Source organism: Dendrobium catenatum, unplaced genomic scaffold, assembly GCF_001605985.2.
Source record: "Dendrobium catenatum unplaced genomic scaffold, ASM160598v2 fragScaff_scaffold_157, whole genome shotgun sequence".
Classification (NCBI taxonomy): Eukaryota; Viridiplantae; Streptophyta; class Magnoliopsida; order Asparagales; family Orchidaceae; genus Dendrobium; species Dendrobium catenatum.
Genome location: NW_021318619.1, coordinates 1,386,593 through 1,402,149, shown reverse-complemented (window position 1 = coordinate 1,402,149; position 15,557 = coordinate 1,386,593). Strand labels below are relative to the sequence as shown.

Below are 15,557 nucleotides of genomic sequence, written 5' to 3'. Positions count from 1 at the left end.
GCCTAGGACAGCTTTACTTTTTAGCTACTTTCTAATTTTGATTTCTTCACTTTTATTTTCACTTAGTATGTGTATTAGCTGAAGTAGGGGATTAGACAGTTTTTGCAATATCAAATATCTAAACCTTCAAACAGGTTACTGTTTCATTGTTTTTCCCCACGGTTTCCTTCTTCCTTGTTAGCCGTTGCATTAGAAGGACGATCGAAATTCACGGGATCACTCAATTTGTGGATCACGGGCTGAATGATTCATTTTCAGATTGGAAAAAGGTGAGATAATGTCAACCAAAAGGACTCACAGGCTTAACTATCCGATACTATTTAATAATTTAATAAACAAATCAGAATTTAACAATCCGATTTCTTAATTTATTACCTTAATCTTGATTACGACGTCATTACGATTTAATGTCGGAGGAGGTAAGTGCGGTTTATATGGAAACCGGAAGATGATAATCCTGTTTCTATAGAATCCGGATTTTGATGATCCGGTTTCTATAGAAACCTGATTTTAGTGATCCGGTTTCTCAAGAAATCGGATTATTCCCCTCCATTTTCGCTCATTTCTAAATTTTTTCACTCTCACGATCTTTATGTAAATTTAAATATTATTCATGCTCCTTTTAATAATTTGGCTTCCCCCCCCATTTACCGGGCAAATTATTGGGTCAGGTGACCGAACGCAGAGATAGGTCCGGATATTAATAAAATATTATTTTAAAATTAGCGCAATTAAAGCGCAACTAAAGCACAGGTAAAGCGCAGCTAAAACACAAGTCAAAAAGCGCAACTAAAGTGCAGGTAAAGCACAACTAAAACGCAAGATGATACGACAAATTTTTATTGAATGTCCGAACTTATTTTTGGCCTAGGGTCACGTGACCATTATTGCCCATTTACCGAGCAAGCCCTAATAATTCGGAAAATTCGTTCTTCAGTATCCTTATCCCATCCACCACGCTAAAATCTTCCGCTCTCCACTCCCATGGCGGCCGTCGCCGCCAGTCTCTCTCTCAATCTTTCTCTCATCCAGCGCTTCTCATCGCTCCGCCTGATCTATCGCTCTCCTTCCTCATCGGGCTTCTGTATATGCCGCTCAAACTCCCAACTCTCTTCCCTGCTTCTCCCTTACAGAACGAGAAGAAACCCCAGGGTTCTTGCCGTCATTGAAAAGGAAAATAAAACAAACTTGGAAGATACGGATTCTGAGGAGGATGAGAAAGCTATTGGCGGATCAGTCGGCGCTGTAGATGGGACAAAGCGAAGGGCACGGCCTTGCGAGCTCTACGTTTGCAACCTCCCTAGAAGCTACGATATCTCCCATCTACTTGAGTTATTTAAACATTACGGAACTGTTCTTTCGGTGGAGGTAATTCTTTGTTGGTGTTTTGTTATTGTTCCTCTGATGACACAGCCTGTACAGGAGGCTGTGTTTGGAAATTAAACAAATGTTGAACTGTTCAAATTAATTTTATTTCCAAACTTTCCTTCAATACAAACAAAACAAGTTATTTCATTTTCTGCGTGCCTTTTTAAATTCAATGAATAAGTGAGTGGCGCCTGTCGGGTATGGGAAAGAAGAAAGAACAGAAGAAGAAGATTGAAATAAATAAAACAAAGAAAGGAGTTATCTTTTGACTTGCTGGGTTTAGGGAGGGTTTGACAAATGAATATCTAGTAAGTATTGCCACATTGGATGCTAGTTAAATTTGGGGTTTGACCGAAAGAGCAGATGCTATTTTTTAGGAATTTATGGGAGTGTTGAGCTGTTTTTTAGGGATTTATGAGAGTGTTGAGACTTGAGAGTGGACGTTCCCCTACTCTTCTTCTCACTGTAGTCTTTATTTCTCTCTTTTTTAATCTTCTTGCGAGGGACTGATGGGAACGTCTAGCAGCGCCACAACTTGGCGGAGATCTGCCATGCAGTATTCTAAAGAATTGTTTTTCCCAATGTATCCTTCTTGGCATGGTTTCAAAGAGTTCCTCTATATAGTGCACCCTATCTTAAAAGGCTTCCACCATCTATCAACTGTAGAAACGCTAGCTACATTTAGTGAAGAACATACTAAAAAGACATAGACAAAAGATCAAATCGATTCATTATGGCCAATTCTAAAATTTGCAAAAGATTGGTGATAGTGTAATCCTATTTGCTTCGCCTTCATATGTTAGAATATACTTTATTATCAATGTAGGGTAGGTGAAGTTATTTGAATCTTCAATGTTGGATGATGATGCAAAATACAAAAGGTGATTCCGTTAATTGAGTTTCAACACTTGATTCCAACTTACTCCTTATAAGTCCAAAGTATACAATTATAAGAGAGTAGAAAAGGATTAGTAGGGGTAAGGAATTTTTCTTATCCATCAATTAAGGATACCTCGAGCGTTGTTTCACGATATAGAAAACTTTTCCTTAGATGTTGATGTGCAAATTTGGTGTGAAACTTCTTATAGATTTTTTTTGAAATGGATAGTCAAATTGATCGTCTCCCTCATGTAATCCCTAGAACAACACTAGCTATAAGGTTCATTGCAGGAGGAATGCATTTGTAGCTTTAAAGATCGCCTCAATGCAAGGTGGGTGGTACCCTTCAAGGTCGCTGATATGGACAAACTCCAAGGCAAGTTAGATGTTGCTTAATAGAAGATTAAGTTAGAATCTTCCTCCCATCTACTACTATTTGTAGGAGAAAATGAAGCCTGAATCTTACGGAACATAATCTTTGCAAGCCAACAACAATATGCCGCAAGGAAGCAAGGATGATTAGTTGATCCCCATCTCAGTTCCATGTATTTTTGGCTAAGGCTTGTGTGGATGAATTTTATTTTGAGTTTTGAGTTTATATGTTTCTCATCCATTCCTAATTTTAGGGAATTTGAAAAAATATTCCCGATATTCATGAATCGCATGTCTTTAATCAAGAAAGAAATTTGTCCTACATTTTTGAATGTAAGGATATTTCTTCAACTCAAAGTTAGAAATCACTTGGGTCGTAATTTCTCTTTTTGTATTATAAATAGATGATATTAATGACATTGAATAATAGAATTCAAATTTTCCAAAACTCTTTATCTTTATCTCTATTTTCCTCTCTCTCTCTCTCTCTCACACACACAAAAAAGTGTAATCTTTGATCATGGATAGGATGTTTGTCGGTTATTACAGGGAAATAGTTGCAACAAAACTCTCCTCTCTCTTTGTCTAAGAGTCATTGAACTACGGAAAATCCCCATAGAATCAGATTTCAGTTCAAAATTAGTAGGTTTGCTAAATTCTGCATAGAAACTTTGAAGTTTCTGTTTAGTCATCAAATTGCAATTATTCAGTGAGCTATATTAGCAATTGAGAAGCAGAGAAAGGAAGAAGTCTCAACCAGCTTATAAATCAAATCATTACAAACTAGGGGTTGTAAATGAGTTGAGTCGAGCTCGAGTAGCAACAAGTTCAAGCTTGACTTGTCTCTCAAAAGTGCAGCTCAAACTCGGGCTCGAGCTCATGTCGAACCCAAAGAACGAGCTCGAGCTTGACTCGTCCTTTTTCTCTCAGGCTCGAGAGTTGGACTCGAGATGGAATCATGGATGAAGCTTTTGTCTTGTCTTCATGGGGAAGTTTCGGATGTGGAGAAGGAAGATCATAAAAGCTATTCGTCGTCGCTAAAGAAGAAAGCTAAAAAAATGAGGAAGAAGGACAATGCGGAGTCTACAGCCTGTTGGTCTTTGTTTTGGGAAATTATGGACGTGGTCTCAAAAAGAGACATCTTTAAGTAATAGCTAATTAAAATAATAGCTATTTAAAATTGATTGTTGGGGCTGCTGTAAACATCTTTCTCTCGAAAAAAATAGAATAATGATATTTATTTAGGATTTTTTTGAAATGTGTACAGTTGTTGTTGTGTAGTATAATAATTATATTAATATATAATAAATGTTGTGTATTATTTTAATATATAAAAATTTTATTAAATAATTAACTCTTTACGAGCTGGCTCACGAGCTCACCGACCGAGCCTCATCAAGCTCGAACTAGAGCTCATTTAATAAACGAGCTCGAGTTTAAACTCGAGCTCGTGGCTCGATAAGCTCGGCACGAGAGCTCGTTAGTGAGTCGTTTAAGCCGACTCGACTCATTTACACCTTATTACAAACCCAATGTTGAGGACTGTTGGATCATTAATTCAATTATTAGTTATGTGATTCTACTTGTCTTGAATGATAAAAAGGGGAATAAGACTTGCAAATTGGAAGTCATAAATATGTCGGCGACTGTTTATTATATATCTATTGAAGACGAGGAAGCTATTTTTTGTAAAGGAAAAACTTATCCCATATTTTCCTTGTTGGGCATACCATCACAAATATAAGGTGGACACATTGTTATAGATTTATGATAGAGCTCCAAGCCAATCACAAATATATTAAATCTACATTGTATATGGAGAAATTCATCATAGTTGCATTAATTATGGAGCGAGTAAAAGTTCAAAATAGTCTCCCGACTATTAGTAAATATTCAATTTAGTCTCAGACTTTCATGATAATCCAATGTAGTCCTTTGACTATTGAAAAATATCTCACTTTGGTCCAAGGAAAAAAAGTTAAAAATTAACCATTACAATTAAATGTGAGGGTTTTTAAGGTATTATGATCTATCTAAGATTATATTATTTTTTTTATTTTTTTTTATTATCATATTAAAATAAATTTGCCGACCCCACTTAGTGGGATAAGGGCTTGATGTTGTTGTTGTTGTATCATATTAAAAAAAATAAAAAAATTATAATGGAAGTTAACCAACTAGCTAACAAGAGTGGATAATTAATAAATGTGGTTAACTTTCATTATAATTTTTTGTATTTATTTTAACATGATAAATGATAAAATATATAAAAATAATAATATAATCTCACATACATCATTATACTCAAAATACTCTCACATTTAATTGTTGAAGTTAACTTCAACGGTTACTTTTTGCATTGGGATCAAACTGAGATATTTTTCTAATAGCTAGGGGACTAAATTGGGGCATTATGACAGTCTAAGTCTAAATTGAGCATTTACTAATAGTTGGAGGACTATTCTGAACTTTTACTCATTAAAGAGCATATATCATAGTTGAGATCTCTACGCCTTAAATTAAGGAACATATGATTTACGGCCCTTTGGTAAGATGAAGTAGCACTTTCATACCATTTAGAGTCTTTTTTAGGTTTGTATGAAATCAGATATATGGAGAGTATTCGCACAGTTTTTTTCATGGTCTTGAAAGTGATAGTGGTTTTAGCATCACTTTTATGACCATTAATAGCATTCTGCAAGAAATAGTCATGCTACTTTAACGTGAATAGCTCTAGTTATGCGTAAGTCAGCAACTTGTTTGATTACTTCTTTTTGTCTGAAGTGAATATGTTTAGTTCTGTTTTTTTGTGGTAAAATAAATGAAAAAATATGTTCCTTCTTTGATATGATATTAATTTACAAGATTTTGACACTGTTTAAACTTTGGAGAGTATATTTTTTTTCTGCACGAATTTATAGCTTGAAAAGCGGATTATTCTAAGCCACTTTGCAATCTGAGATTGTTTTTCATGTTGATGGGCAAAAGGAGTACAATATGATGGACAACTATTTTGAATACAATGCAGGTATCACGAGATCCTCATACAGGCATTAGTCGAGGTTGTGGTTTTGTTACAATGGCTTCAATTTCTGAAGCAAAGTTCGCAGTAAATTCTTTGGATGGGTCTGTAAGTCCTACATTGAACTTGGGAGATTATTTTGATTCCATTTATCTTAACTTAGAGAGATTATTTTGATTACATTTATCTTTCTGTGTTCTATACTATTATAATTACTCGTACATTTCTAGGACGTTGCGGGCCGTGAAATGCGAGTAAAGTTTTCCGTTGACATGGTTTCTGGTAGAAAAAATGCGGGGGCTCCGAACTCTGCCCCTAAAAAGAACATCGTCTTTGAAAGTCCTTACAAGATTTATGTTGGTAACCTATCTTGGTCAATAAGGGTTCAAGAGTTGATGGAATATTTTAGTCAATTTGGAACAGTTATCAGCACAAGGGTGCTTCATGATCGCAAGAGAGGCAAAAGTCGTGCCTACGCATTTATTTCTTTTTCTTCTCCAGATGAAGTTATGGTTGCAACACAAGCAAATGGCTCGGTATGCATTGCTTTTGTACTTAAAATACTTCATATACAAGACATTGCCCATTTTTTTGAAAAAAAAGCATATTTCTGCACCATCTTCTTTACTGTTGATTGTTAAATTTTTGGGCCAATCAAACTGGATGGTTGAACTGTTCTTGATTGTTAAATTTATAGAGTGTAGGTTGCTAACTGGATTTATGTTTTAAGCTGGCAATTTGTGGTTCATTTTTACATTTCTTTGTTTGTTTTTCTTTTATTGTTGTTGATGCAGGAGTTTTGTGGGCGCATTATGTCAGTGAGGGAAGTTATTGATCAGGATCCATTGACCTAATGAAGAAATTTTTTACAATTTTGCACCAGAACATCTTTTTGTTCACTTGACCAGGCCACATACTCTAGGGTTTTCACTCACTCTGTGCAAAATTCAGGTATCCCCTAAAACTTTTATCAATTTTTACTTATACAACAACAACATCAAGGCTTTGTCCTACTCCGTGGGGTCAGCTACATGAATCATTTTTCTTCATTGTGTCTTGTTAAAAGTCAAATTCTCGTTTAAATCTAATAAGGAAAGATCTTTTTAAATATTTTTTAACCAAGTCTTTTTAGGTTTACCTCTAACTTTTTTAACATCAGTCAAATCTAATACATTTACTTTCCTAACCGGGTCATCGGAAGGCCGCCGTTTTATGTATTCAAACCATCTAAGGCGACTCTCTCTAATCTTATATTCCACTAGAGTTACTCCAACCTTTTCACGTATATGCTCATTTCGTATCATATCTCTAAGGAAATGATCCCCCGTGTCTCCTGAATCCTCCATAATCTCCCATTCCTCGAAAAGGAGGTACTCCCCAATTATCACGATCTTCCCTCCGGCGGTTATACCCGAACCCCTTTCTCATATTCCCCTCTTCTCCCTTCAAAATCAGCACCCCGGCGATGGAATTCTCCCCTTCTCCCGATGAAATTAGCACCCACCGGTCATTTCCCAAACTCATCTCCTCTCTAAAAAGTGGCTCTAGAGGCGGCATGTCGTCCTCCCCCTCATTGACCTCCACTTCTGGATTTCTCCTCCCCCTAAATGGGTTTGGATTTCCTCCTACACCATGGCCTCCGGTGTTCTCTCTTGCTTTCGATGTCGCAGGATTTGTCTTCAACTCCAACAGTTTCTTCAGCATTTCTTCCATCACCGTGAATTTCCCCTCTATCCTTTTGTTGTTGGAGGTGATTTGAGTTTGAAAGTCAAAGAACTTTCTCTCCAAATCTGATTTCAGTTGACCAATCTCGCCTTCCAAGATCTCTACCTTCTTCCCGGCCATCTCTCTCCCCAAGAATCACTAAGATCTTCTTCCGGTAAAAAAAAAATCCCGCTGAAATTTCAGGATTTCAGCCGCCGACGGTCCCAAATCGATGCTCTGATACCAATTTGATAGGAAATACTTGAGTTCGCAAGTAACCCTAAGGTAATACTTGAGTTAGTAAGCAACCCTAACGCAAATCGGTGATCAAACTGCGGCAATATTGTTGTCCAGAACAGGAAAACAGCATAAATCTGCTGTTTACAGCAGAAAAACAGCACCCATCTAGGAAAATCTGAGAGAAAACTCAAAGAAAAACTTGTATTCCACTAGACGATGAATAAAAACAGCAAAGATATAATTGTTCTTCAATCCGAGAGGAAGAACAACTCTCCAATCTCCGGCAACGCCAAGAGCCCAAAGCAAAGAAACCCTAGATCTCAAATTATCATTCAAATTCAAGATGATCCCCAATTCCCTCCTCATCCCCTAATTAACAATAAAGGAGCACTATAAATTACCTAAACAACCCTTACATTCAAATTTTCCCTCTCATCCCTGCATTAAGCCCCAAGTGGGCCCCATTGGATTTCGGCCCCCTCCTTTTTTCCGCCTGGCATACACTTGGACCGGTCCAGCCAGGATGGGCCGGCATAACAAAAACCTCTTCTTTAAGAACTCAAGTGCTATTTACACTCAATTCTTTACTATTGCAGATGGGTCTTACGATTTTGATAATTGCAAGTGTTGTATTTTACCTTAATCAGATCGTTAGGTGAAATATTTTTTATGCCTTGTGCTGCAGGATCTCTAAGTTAACGGTACTACGGCATAGTTGGCTGAGCTTAATGGGAATCGTTGTTGTGAAGTTTTCTTATTCTCCGATTCTATTATGTTGATGAAATTGCTTGGTTACATCTGATAGCCATTCTCCGACCATCCACCGCCTGGATTTTCAGTGGATGCACTCCTCTACTACAGTTTTGCAGCTTATAATATTTCAAATATTGGACAGAATTAGGGCATTTATCTGAAAACCGAACTATATGTGAGTTTCTGCCAACTTTTCTTAGTTGCTTCCATGATTGGATGATGAAATATTTGCCTATTAGAATGAAGATGGCATATTTGTGTTATTTCAGTACCAATAGATTGTTTATGTTCTGAACAAAATTAGGTTTCTTTGAAAGGTGCTGTTAGTATTATAGCTTTTTTCAAAAAAAAAAAAAAATCAAAATAACAACTTTTATACTCCTATTTGTACTTTAGCATATCTAATTCTCAAAAACAACTAATCATATAAATTTTTTGGAAGGCAAGAAAGTTGTAGGTAACATATGTGCATCAATGTGGAAAGTAAATGTGTGAAAAGACCACCACAAATGCCTTGTTAAACTTCCTTTTTTCAATATGGTTTTCCTGCTTGTTTTTTTTTTTTTGAGAGATTTTTGAGTGATTTAGATGCAAACTCACATATACATCATGTATATAAGTTTCGAACTTAAAATTTTTAGTTGATAGTTGAAGCTTCTAACCAATAGATCATGATGAGTTGCATTGCTTGCCTTTCAAAGTCCTACATAGGGACCTGGTTGGGTAACCATTGGGTACCCATGTTCTGCATGGGCAGGCTTTACGCACCCGTGATAACTTTCAGGATGATGTGCCCACCTATACCCACCAACTTTCGATGCCTTTCGAACGCAGTCTGTCATAGATTGATGGCCTTAAGGCTTGTTGCCTTTTGCTTTGAATGCGAACTTTCAAGCCACATATTAAAATTTATCGTTGTTACAACTCGGTTCAGTTATGTGCATTGCGTAATGAGATTATGATAATATACAACATATGATGATTAGCAATGTAAATCGGTTTATACCCCGATGTTAAGTGCTCACCCATATCCACCCTTGAGGTTATGAGTGTACCCATACGGCCATACCCACTTATACCCATTGGGTATGAGTGGGTTTGTGGGTATGGGTACCCAATGTAGAGCTCTGTTTGCCTTTTATTGGTTCGTCTTCTTTTCCTTGAAAAGACATGTTTAGTATTGAAGCACAAACAATTTCTTCTTAAATCTTCATGTAAGCTATTTGTTGGCCCCTATTGTTATGTTTTTTTTATCGTTTATTGTTTGGGATAATTTTTTTTGCTGTTTTTGAAAACAGCTTTTTTGTATGAAAGTTTTTTTTTTCAAAATAGTTTTGTACTAGAAGTTTCTTTGTAAAACAATACAAAAGCTGTCACAAACCAAGCCTTAGATTGCAGGAGCTGCGTGTTTGAATCAGCAACTTGCTATCTTGCATTTCAAAATTGTAATGATATGTTGGTTTATGTTGCACAGCTTATTCAAAAAAAAAAAAAAAATGTTGCACAGCTTATTGAGAAATTTATGAGAACGTAGTGAAGATTTCCAGAGAATGTTAGTCTGAGAAAATGATATGGATGAAAAAAACTTAAATATGTGCTCTGTATCTTCTCTTTGCTGCCTTTCATTCTTATTTTGTTCCTTTGGGCGTAAGGCTTCGATTATGATGAATTTTTTTATTGCTTCTTAAAGCAGTTGTTTAATGCAAAAATTTATGCTAAAAATTTGTTTAAAGAAACGGTAAGAAAGTCGTCCCGCACCTAGCCTATGTGATTGAAAAGCCATTGTACTAAGGCGCTTTGAGGAGTGCAAACATTAAAACAAATATTACATTTTTATTGAAAACATAGAAGTATTTGCATTTTGCATTTTAAAAAAAGGCAAAAAAATTATACGTTTTTTATTGAAAATGCAAAAATGTGATTAAGGTTATTTAAATTTTTATAATAAATTTTAAGGTTTCTTTCTAAAGTTTATAATAATTTTATAATTTAATTTTGTTAGATTATATCATTTATGAATTTCTTTTACATTTTATTTTATTTAAGTATTTTAAATGATATTTATAATACTTATGAATTTATAAATATGTTATGTTAATTTTATTTTACTTTTTCCGTTGATTTAATGTTTGTAAAATTATTTGTAATTATTTCATATTTTGTATAAATTTATAAACATAATTTTAGTTACTTATAAATTATAGAGTTTTAAGTTATTTGATAAAAAAAGAAGTTGATCATATTTATAAATTAAAGACTAATAAAAAAATTTAAACGGATTATTTTTGGGTCAACTCAAATGACTCATAACTATTTAGACTCGAATTTGACCCATTTATTAAATGGGTTAACTCAAATTTAATTTTTTTTTATTGGTTGATGGGTTGGGTAATTTATTTTCTTATTGATATATAGGTGCATCTGCCATGTGATTTGGTGACAAGAAAGAAATGTTAGCAATATTAAAGAGAAATCAGACCATTTCCCAAAACTTCCAAAGTTCTTTGGGAGAAATCATTGTGCTTGCAAAATTAAATTTTGTGTTAGAATATCCTCTTTAAAAATTTCAAATTTATTTTAAAATAAGTATAATAATAATTATTTATATATTAAACTAAACTAAAAAGAAATTTTAAATTTTATTATGATTAAAATATTTAATTTAACTTTATTACTCTATGAAATTATGCTCCAATATAGATTATTCATCTTATTGACAACCATTCTTTTTTTTTAATCAAATAAATGAGAATTTTTATAGAAATTATTTCCTATGTTACTTCAAATATAACTTGGCATAATTTATTTTCAATGCACTAAAATACTCGAAAGTGACAGTCTATCTTAGTCTGTTGGTTCAAAGCTTTACTTTTAAACTAAGAAATCTCAAAATCAAAATTTGTATATCTTGTACATTTATGATTTAAGGTATGTTTGAGAAGAAATTATTCCGTTCAGAGTCCATACGGGTACTGTGAGTGAACACATTGTGTACAAAAATTATATGCAATGTCGCAGTATCTACACTCACTGTCCGGACAAACGGGAACTTCCCGTCCGGACTCTACACGGAGTAATTTCTCTTGTTTGAGATAGCTTTTTTGGTACTTCATTTTTTAGATAACAATCTTAGTTTCGTTTAGCTATTGTTTTATTGCTATTTTTTTACTATATTTCAAACATTTTTATGTTGAAAAGCTATTTTCTTACAATCTGAAGAGCTAAATTATTTTCTTCACAATAACTTCATATATAACTTTATAAAATGCGGCAGGTGTCCTAAATTGATTCTTAATTTACTCTTAATTTGCTGAAAAATTAAAAAGAAAATCAAAAGTGGATTCAGATTTATTAAAGTAGGGCTATTCAGTCTTATGGCATTGATTGAATATACTATAAACTAGAAAGCAATTAGGACTAAAAGTCTTTATGCCAATACTATGATATGATATAAAGTTTGAATACCTTTTCTAATGTGATTGTGGAAACAATCAAATGGTTAATAAATAAATTAATGATTAATGGTAATTAATCCAAAAAGGTTTAAATTCCTTAATGTAATCTTCCCTAAATGAATAAGAATATTCTAAGTGTATGCTTATTTATTTTATTTTTTATTTCTTTCTAGATTTTTCAATATGATTTTCAATTTATTTGGCTAAATTAAGTATTTTTTTATAAAAATTTTCATGAAAAAATAGTCCTTAGCAAAGCAAGATTTAGAAGGAAAATTTTTCTTTATAATATCTCAAACAAAATATTATTTATGATGTAAGATTGCTTTAAATATTTTGCATAATATATTTAAATATTTTTTTTGTAATAAACTCATGTATATTATTTACTTACAAAATAGTGTGAGATTTATAAAACATTCAATTTTATCTTCTTGTATATTAAAAGGGGTGGACTGCAAAATAATCCCTGTTATTCGTGTGAAGTCAATTTAGTCACAGAATATCACGTTGCATAAATTAATTTCATCGAGTATACAAAATTTATCCAAAATAATCTATTTGAGAGTAAATTGTGATCAATTTATACAATCTAGAGATTCAATAGAATAAAGATTTTATATCTTAATTATAACATGAGGAAATTTGGATCAATTTTGTATAGTTGACGGACGAAATTGGAGCAACGTGATATTCTGAGATTAAATTGGTCATACACGAATAATCTAGAGATTATTTTGAAATTTTTTATATGTTCAAAATTATATTTATAAATTTTGTTAATATTTTTGGAGCCATGTAATTAATGGGCATAAAATTAATGGAAAGAAAAGAATCTCTTACACATTAAATGTATACATCCTCTCCATCCTATACTTTCTCATGAAGCAAAATTTCTTCAATATTTTATTATGTTGAAGAATAAAATTTCAATTAATTTTGGTAACTTAGGCTTCGTTTGAGATGGCTTTTTAACTAATTCTTAAAGCGGCTTTCTAGTATAAAAATATTAATTTTTGTTCTAAAAAGCCGCTTTAAGAAGCAATAAGAAAACCACCTCAAATGAAGCTTTAAGCTTAATAAGAAGCTTGAGATTGACTTGTTTTGGAGCTTTTTTTTTTATAATATGAACAAAAAATAATTAATTAGGTTAGTATGAATGCCGACATATTAATTAAGATTAATTGAACCTGCTGTACAATCCGATGAGCCAAGTCGGGCCAAGCTCATAGAATATATGATCTCAAATTTAAGCTCGAACTTGAACTTGAACTCTTGGCTCGATAAACTCGACTTGTGAGCTCATCAACGAATTCAAGTTGGCTCAGCTCACACCGAAATCTCAATTTATTTTTACAAAAAATATAGTTTAAAACTTAATTATTATTTACAAATTATAATCATCTTAAGAAAATAGCAATTTAAAAAACTTAAATTAATTTTTAGGAGATATCATCTCCTAATTTTCAAAGGCCTTTTCCCATTTCTTAAGCTTTACTTTTTCCTTCCAATTACATTTTCTACATGTGGAAGGGACCACAAAGGCTACATTTCTTCTTTAATTTCCAATCTCATCAACTTTTCAACGAAATAAATGCTAAGATATGACCCCCTCAAAGCTCAGCAACACTAAAGATCCACATGGTCGCCTGATTGATCAGTAATTGAGGATTCCATTCTCATTTAGGACCGTTTGGTTGTGATTGTTTGAAATTTAGAAGTATTTTAAATCAATATATTATGCTACCAAAAGTAACGGTTGGTGTTGCCTCAAATTTAGCTCGACCTTTTACTACAAGAAAATGGGACAATAGCGACAAAAAAATAGAGACAAATAGAAATTGGTTGCTAAAGATATCTTTCAGCTACCAAAAGTAACTAAGTCCATTGAATAAAAAGGAAACTTGATATTTGTTCATATCCTTGATCGTTGTATGCTTCACAGATATGTCAGGGGTCTAAGGGGCAGCGCCCCTTGACGGGTTTTCGTGGGCAGTTCTCCCGGAACAATTTTTTGTTGTAAGGATATTTTTGAAACTGAAATTAATAAATAAAAATGATGAATTATCTTTATTATTTCTCTTTATATTTAATTCGTCGTTCTCTAACAATAACATATCTACATAATGTGTTTAATTATATTGGGGGCAATTGCCTAAAAATCCTTATAATAAAGATTAAAAAAATAAATGGAGGGAGACAAATTATCTTAAAAATCATATAATATTTTTTTTTTTTTTTAATAATATATTTTTTTTTTTTTTTTTTTTGTGGGGGGGGGGGGGGGGGGGGGATCTGCCCCTGAGCACAAGTGACATTGGCAAGGTGCTGACATTGGTGGCTTCACGAAAAGCTTCACACATATTCGACAATGATTCATATATAGCGTACTGGAATGAACAGCTTCACACGTGTTTACGAAATTCCAATTTCATCCAAATTTTACACTGCATTCATTTTACTTCCAATGATAGAATATATATAAAACCTAATTAGACCCTGACATTTATTTTACAGTACACTCATAATACATTCAACCAAACAACTCTTCATACAAACCTAAATTCAAAATCATATAATTGCAAAATGTTCGCATAGCAAAGACAAGGAAGATTCACATCATGCTTTGCCAGTTCATAAGAAAAAAGAGGAAAGATTGAGAAAGAGACAAAGCCCATGAGAGCTCACATAGCAAAAACTATCTCACAATTAGTTCTACTATATATGTCTCGACACTGCTAATTAATTAGCTTGCAATGAGCTGTAAGACTTGGATTATAACATGCAAGCTGTTCCCTATAAGAGTTATCGTAGCCATTAGAGATCTCTTTAGTATCTTCAGCATGCATGTGGTTGTTGTTCCTCGCTTGTTCCAACGTTAACTAAAGCTGTTATTATAAGCTTAACCACGATTTTATCACGTTTTGCAACGCATTAATTAAGCACTTAAGCACGTTTAATGTGTACTTTGGTTAATATGAATGCTTTGTCTCATAATATCTCATCACCTTTATCTTTCTTTATGTGTGAGAGAGAGAGAGAGAGAGATCTATTCATTTAAGAAGAAAAGTTCATTAAGGGTTGTGTGGTTTAAATAAGATTTGAGTAATAGTCATAGATATTAATATTGCTAGTGATAATATAATGTTAGATATCTATCATGAAAATAATATTTTTTGTTGTGATATTATCTTCCTAATTAGTTGAATAATGTAATATTATTATGGATTTGGAAATGTTATTTCTAATTATTTTTAGAAAAATAATTGGCTTGAAGTTTTTATTTTAATTTTTTTAGTTGGTGAGGTGTTCAAGTTTATTTGATTTGCTTTGAGATTGATGCAATCTATATTTTTAAGGATTATGCTCATTTTAAAATGGATTCTATAATTTGAGGTTATTATAATAAAATTTTGATTAGAATATGTTAGTTTTGTTTTTAATCTCTCCAATACACATCCTTTGGTTGATTTTTATCTTTTTAATTATATAAATAATGTCATTAACAGAATTTAAATCACAATTCTTAATTTATTATTTAAATATGTTATTTAAAAAGTAGTTAGGCTTAGGACTACCTTGGTAAAGATGACAAGTGTTAGGGTTAGCTTCAAATGTGTGTGATCATCTTTTTTATGATGATAACATCAACATTGTTGCTGGAGAGCGTCAATCTTTTTGATATTGGCAGGCATTAGTGTTGATGCTGACGATAGATAACGAACTTGATTAACATCTGTGTTGATATTAGCGATGTGTGATGA

The 15,557-nt window shown here is 33.1% G+C and overlaps 1 protein-coding gene across 1 annotated transcript; it reads left to right on the top strand.

Annotated features, from left to right (window-relative positions):
• The first annotated feature begins 910 nt into the window (after nt 1-910).
• On the top strand, nt 911-8,613 carry LOC110114562 (RNA-binding protein CP29B, chloroplastic). The gene is made up of 5 exons (XM_020847484.2): nt 911-1,368; nt 5,648-5,749; nt 5,872-6,177; nt 6,436-6,592; nt 8,271-8,613. Exons 1-4 carry the CDS (start codon nt 985-987, stop codon nt 6,493-6,495), a joined length of 852 nt encoding a protein of 283 aa, XP_020703143.1. The 5' UTR covers nt 911-984; the 3' UTR covers nt 6,496-6,592; nt 8,271-8,613.
• The last annotated feature ends 6,944 nt before the right edge of the window (nt 8,614-15,557 follow it).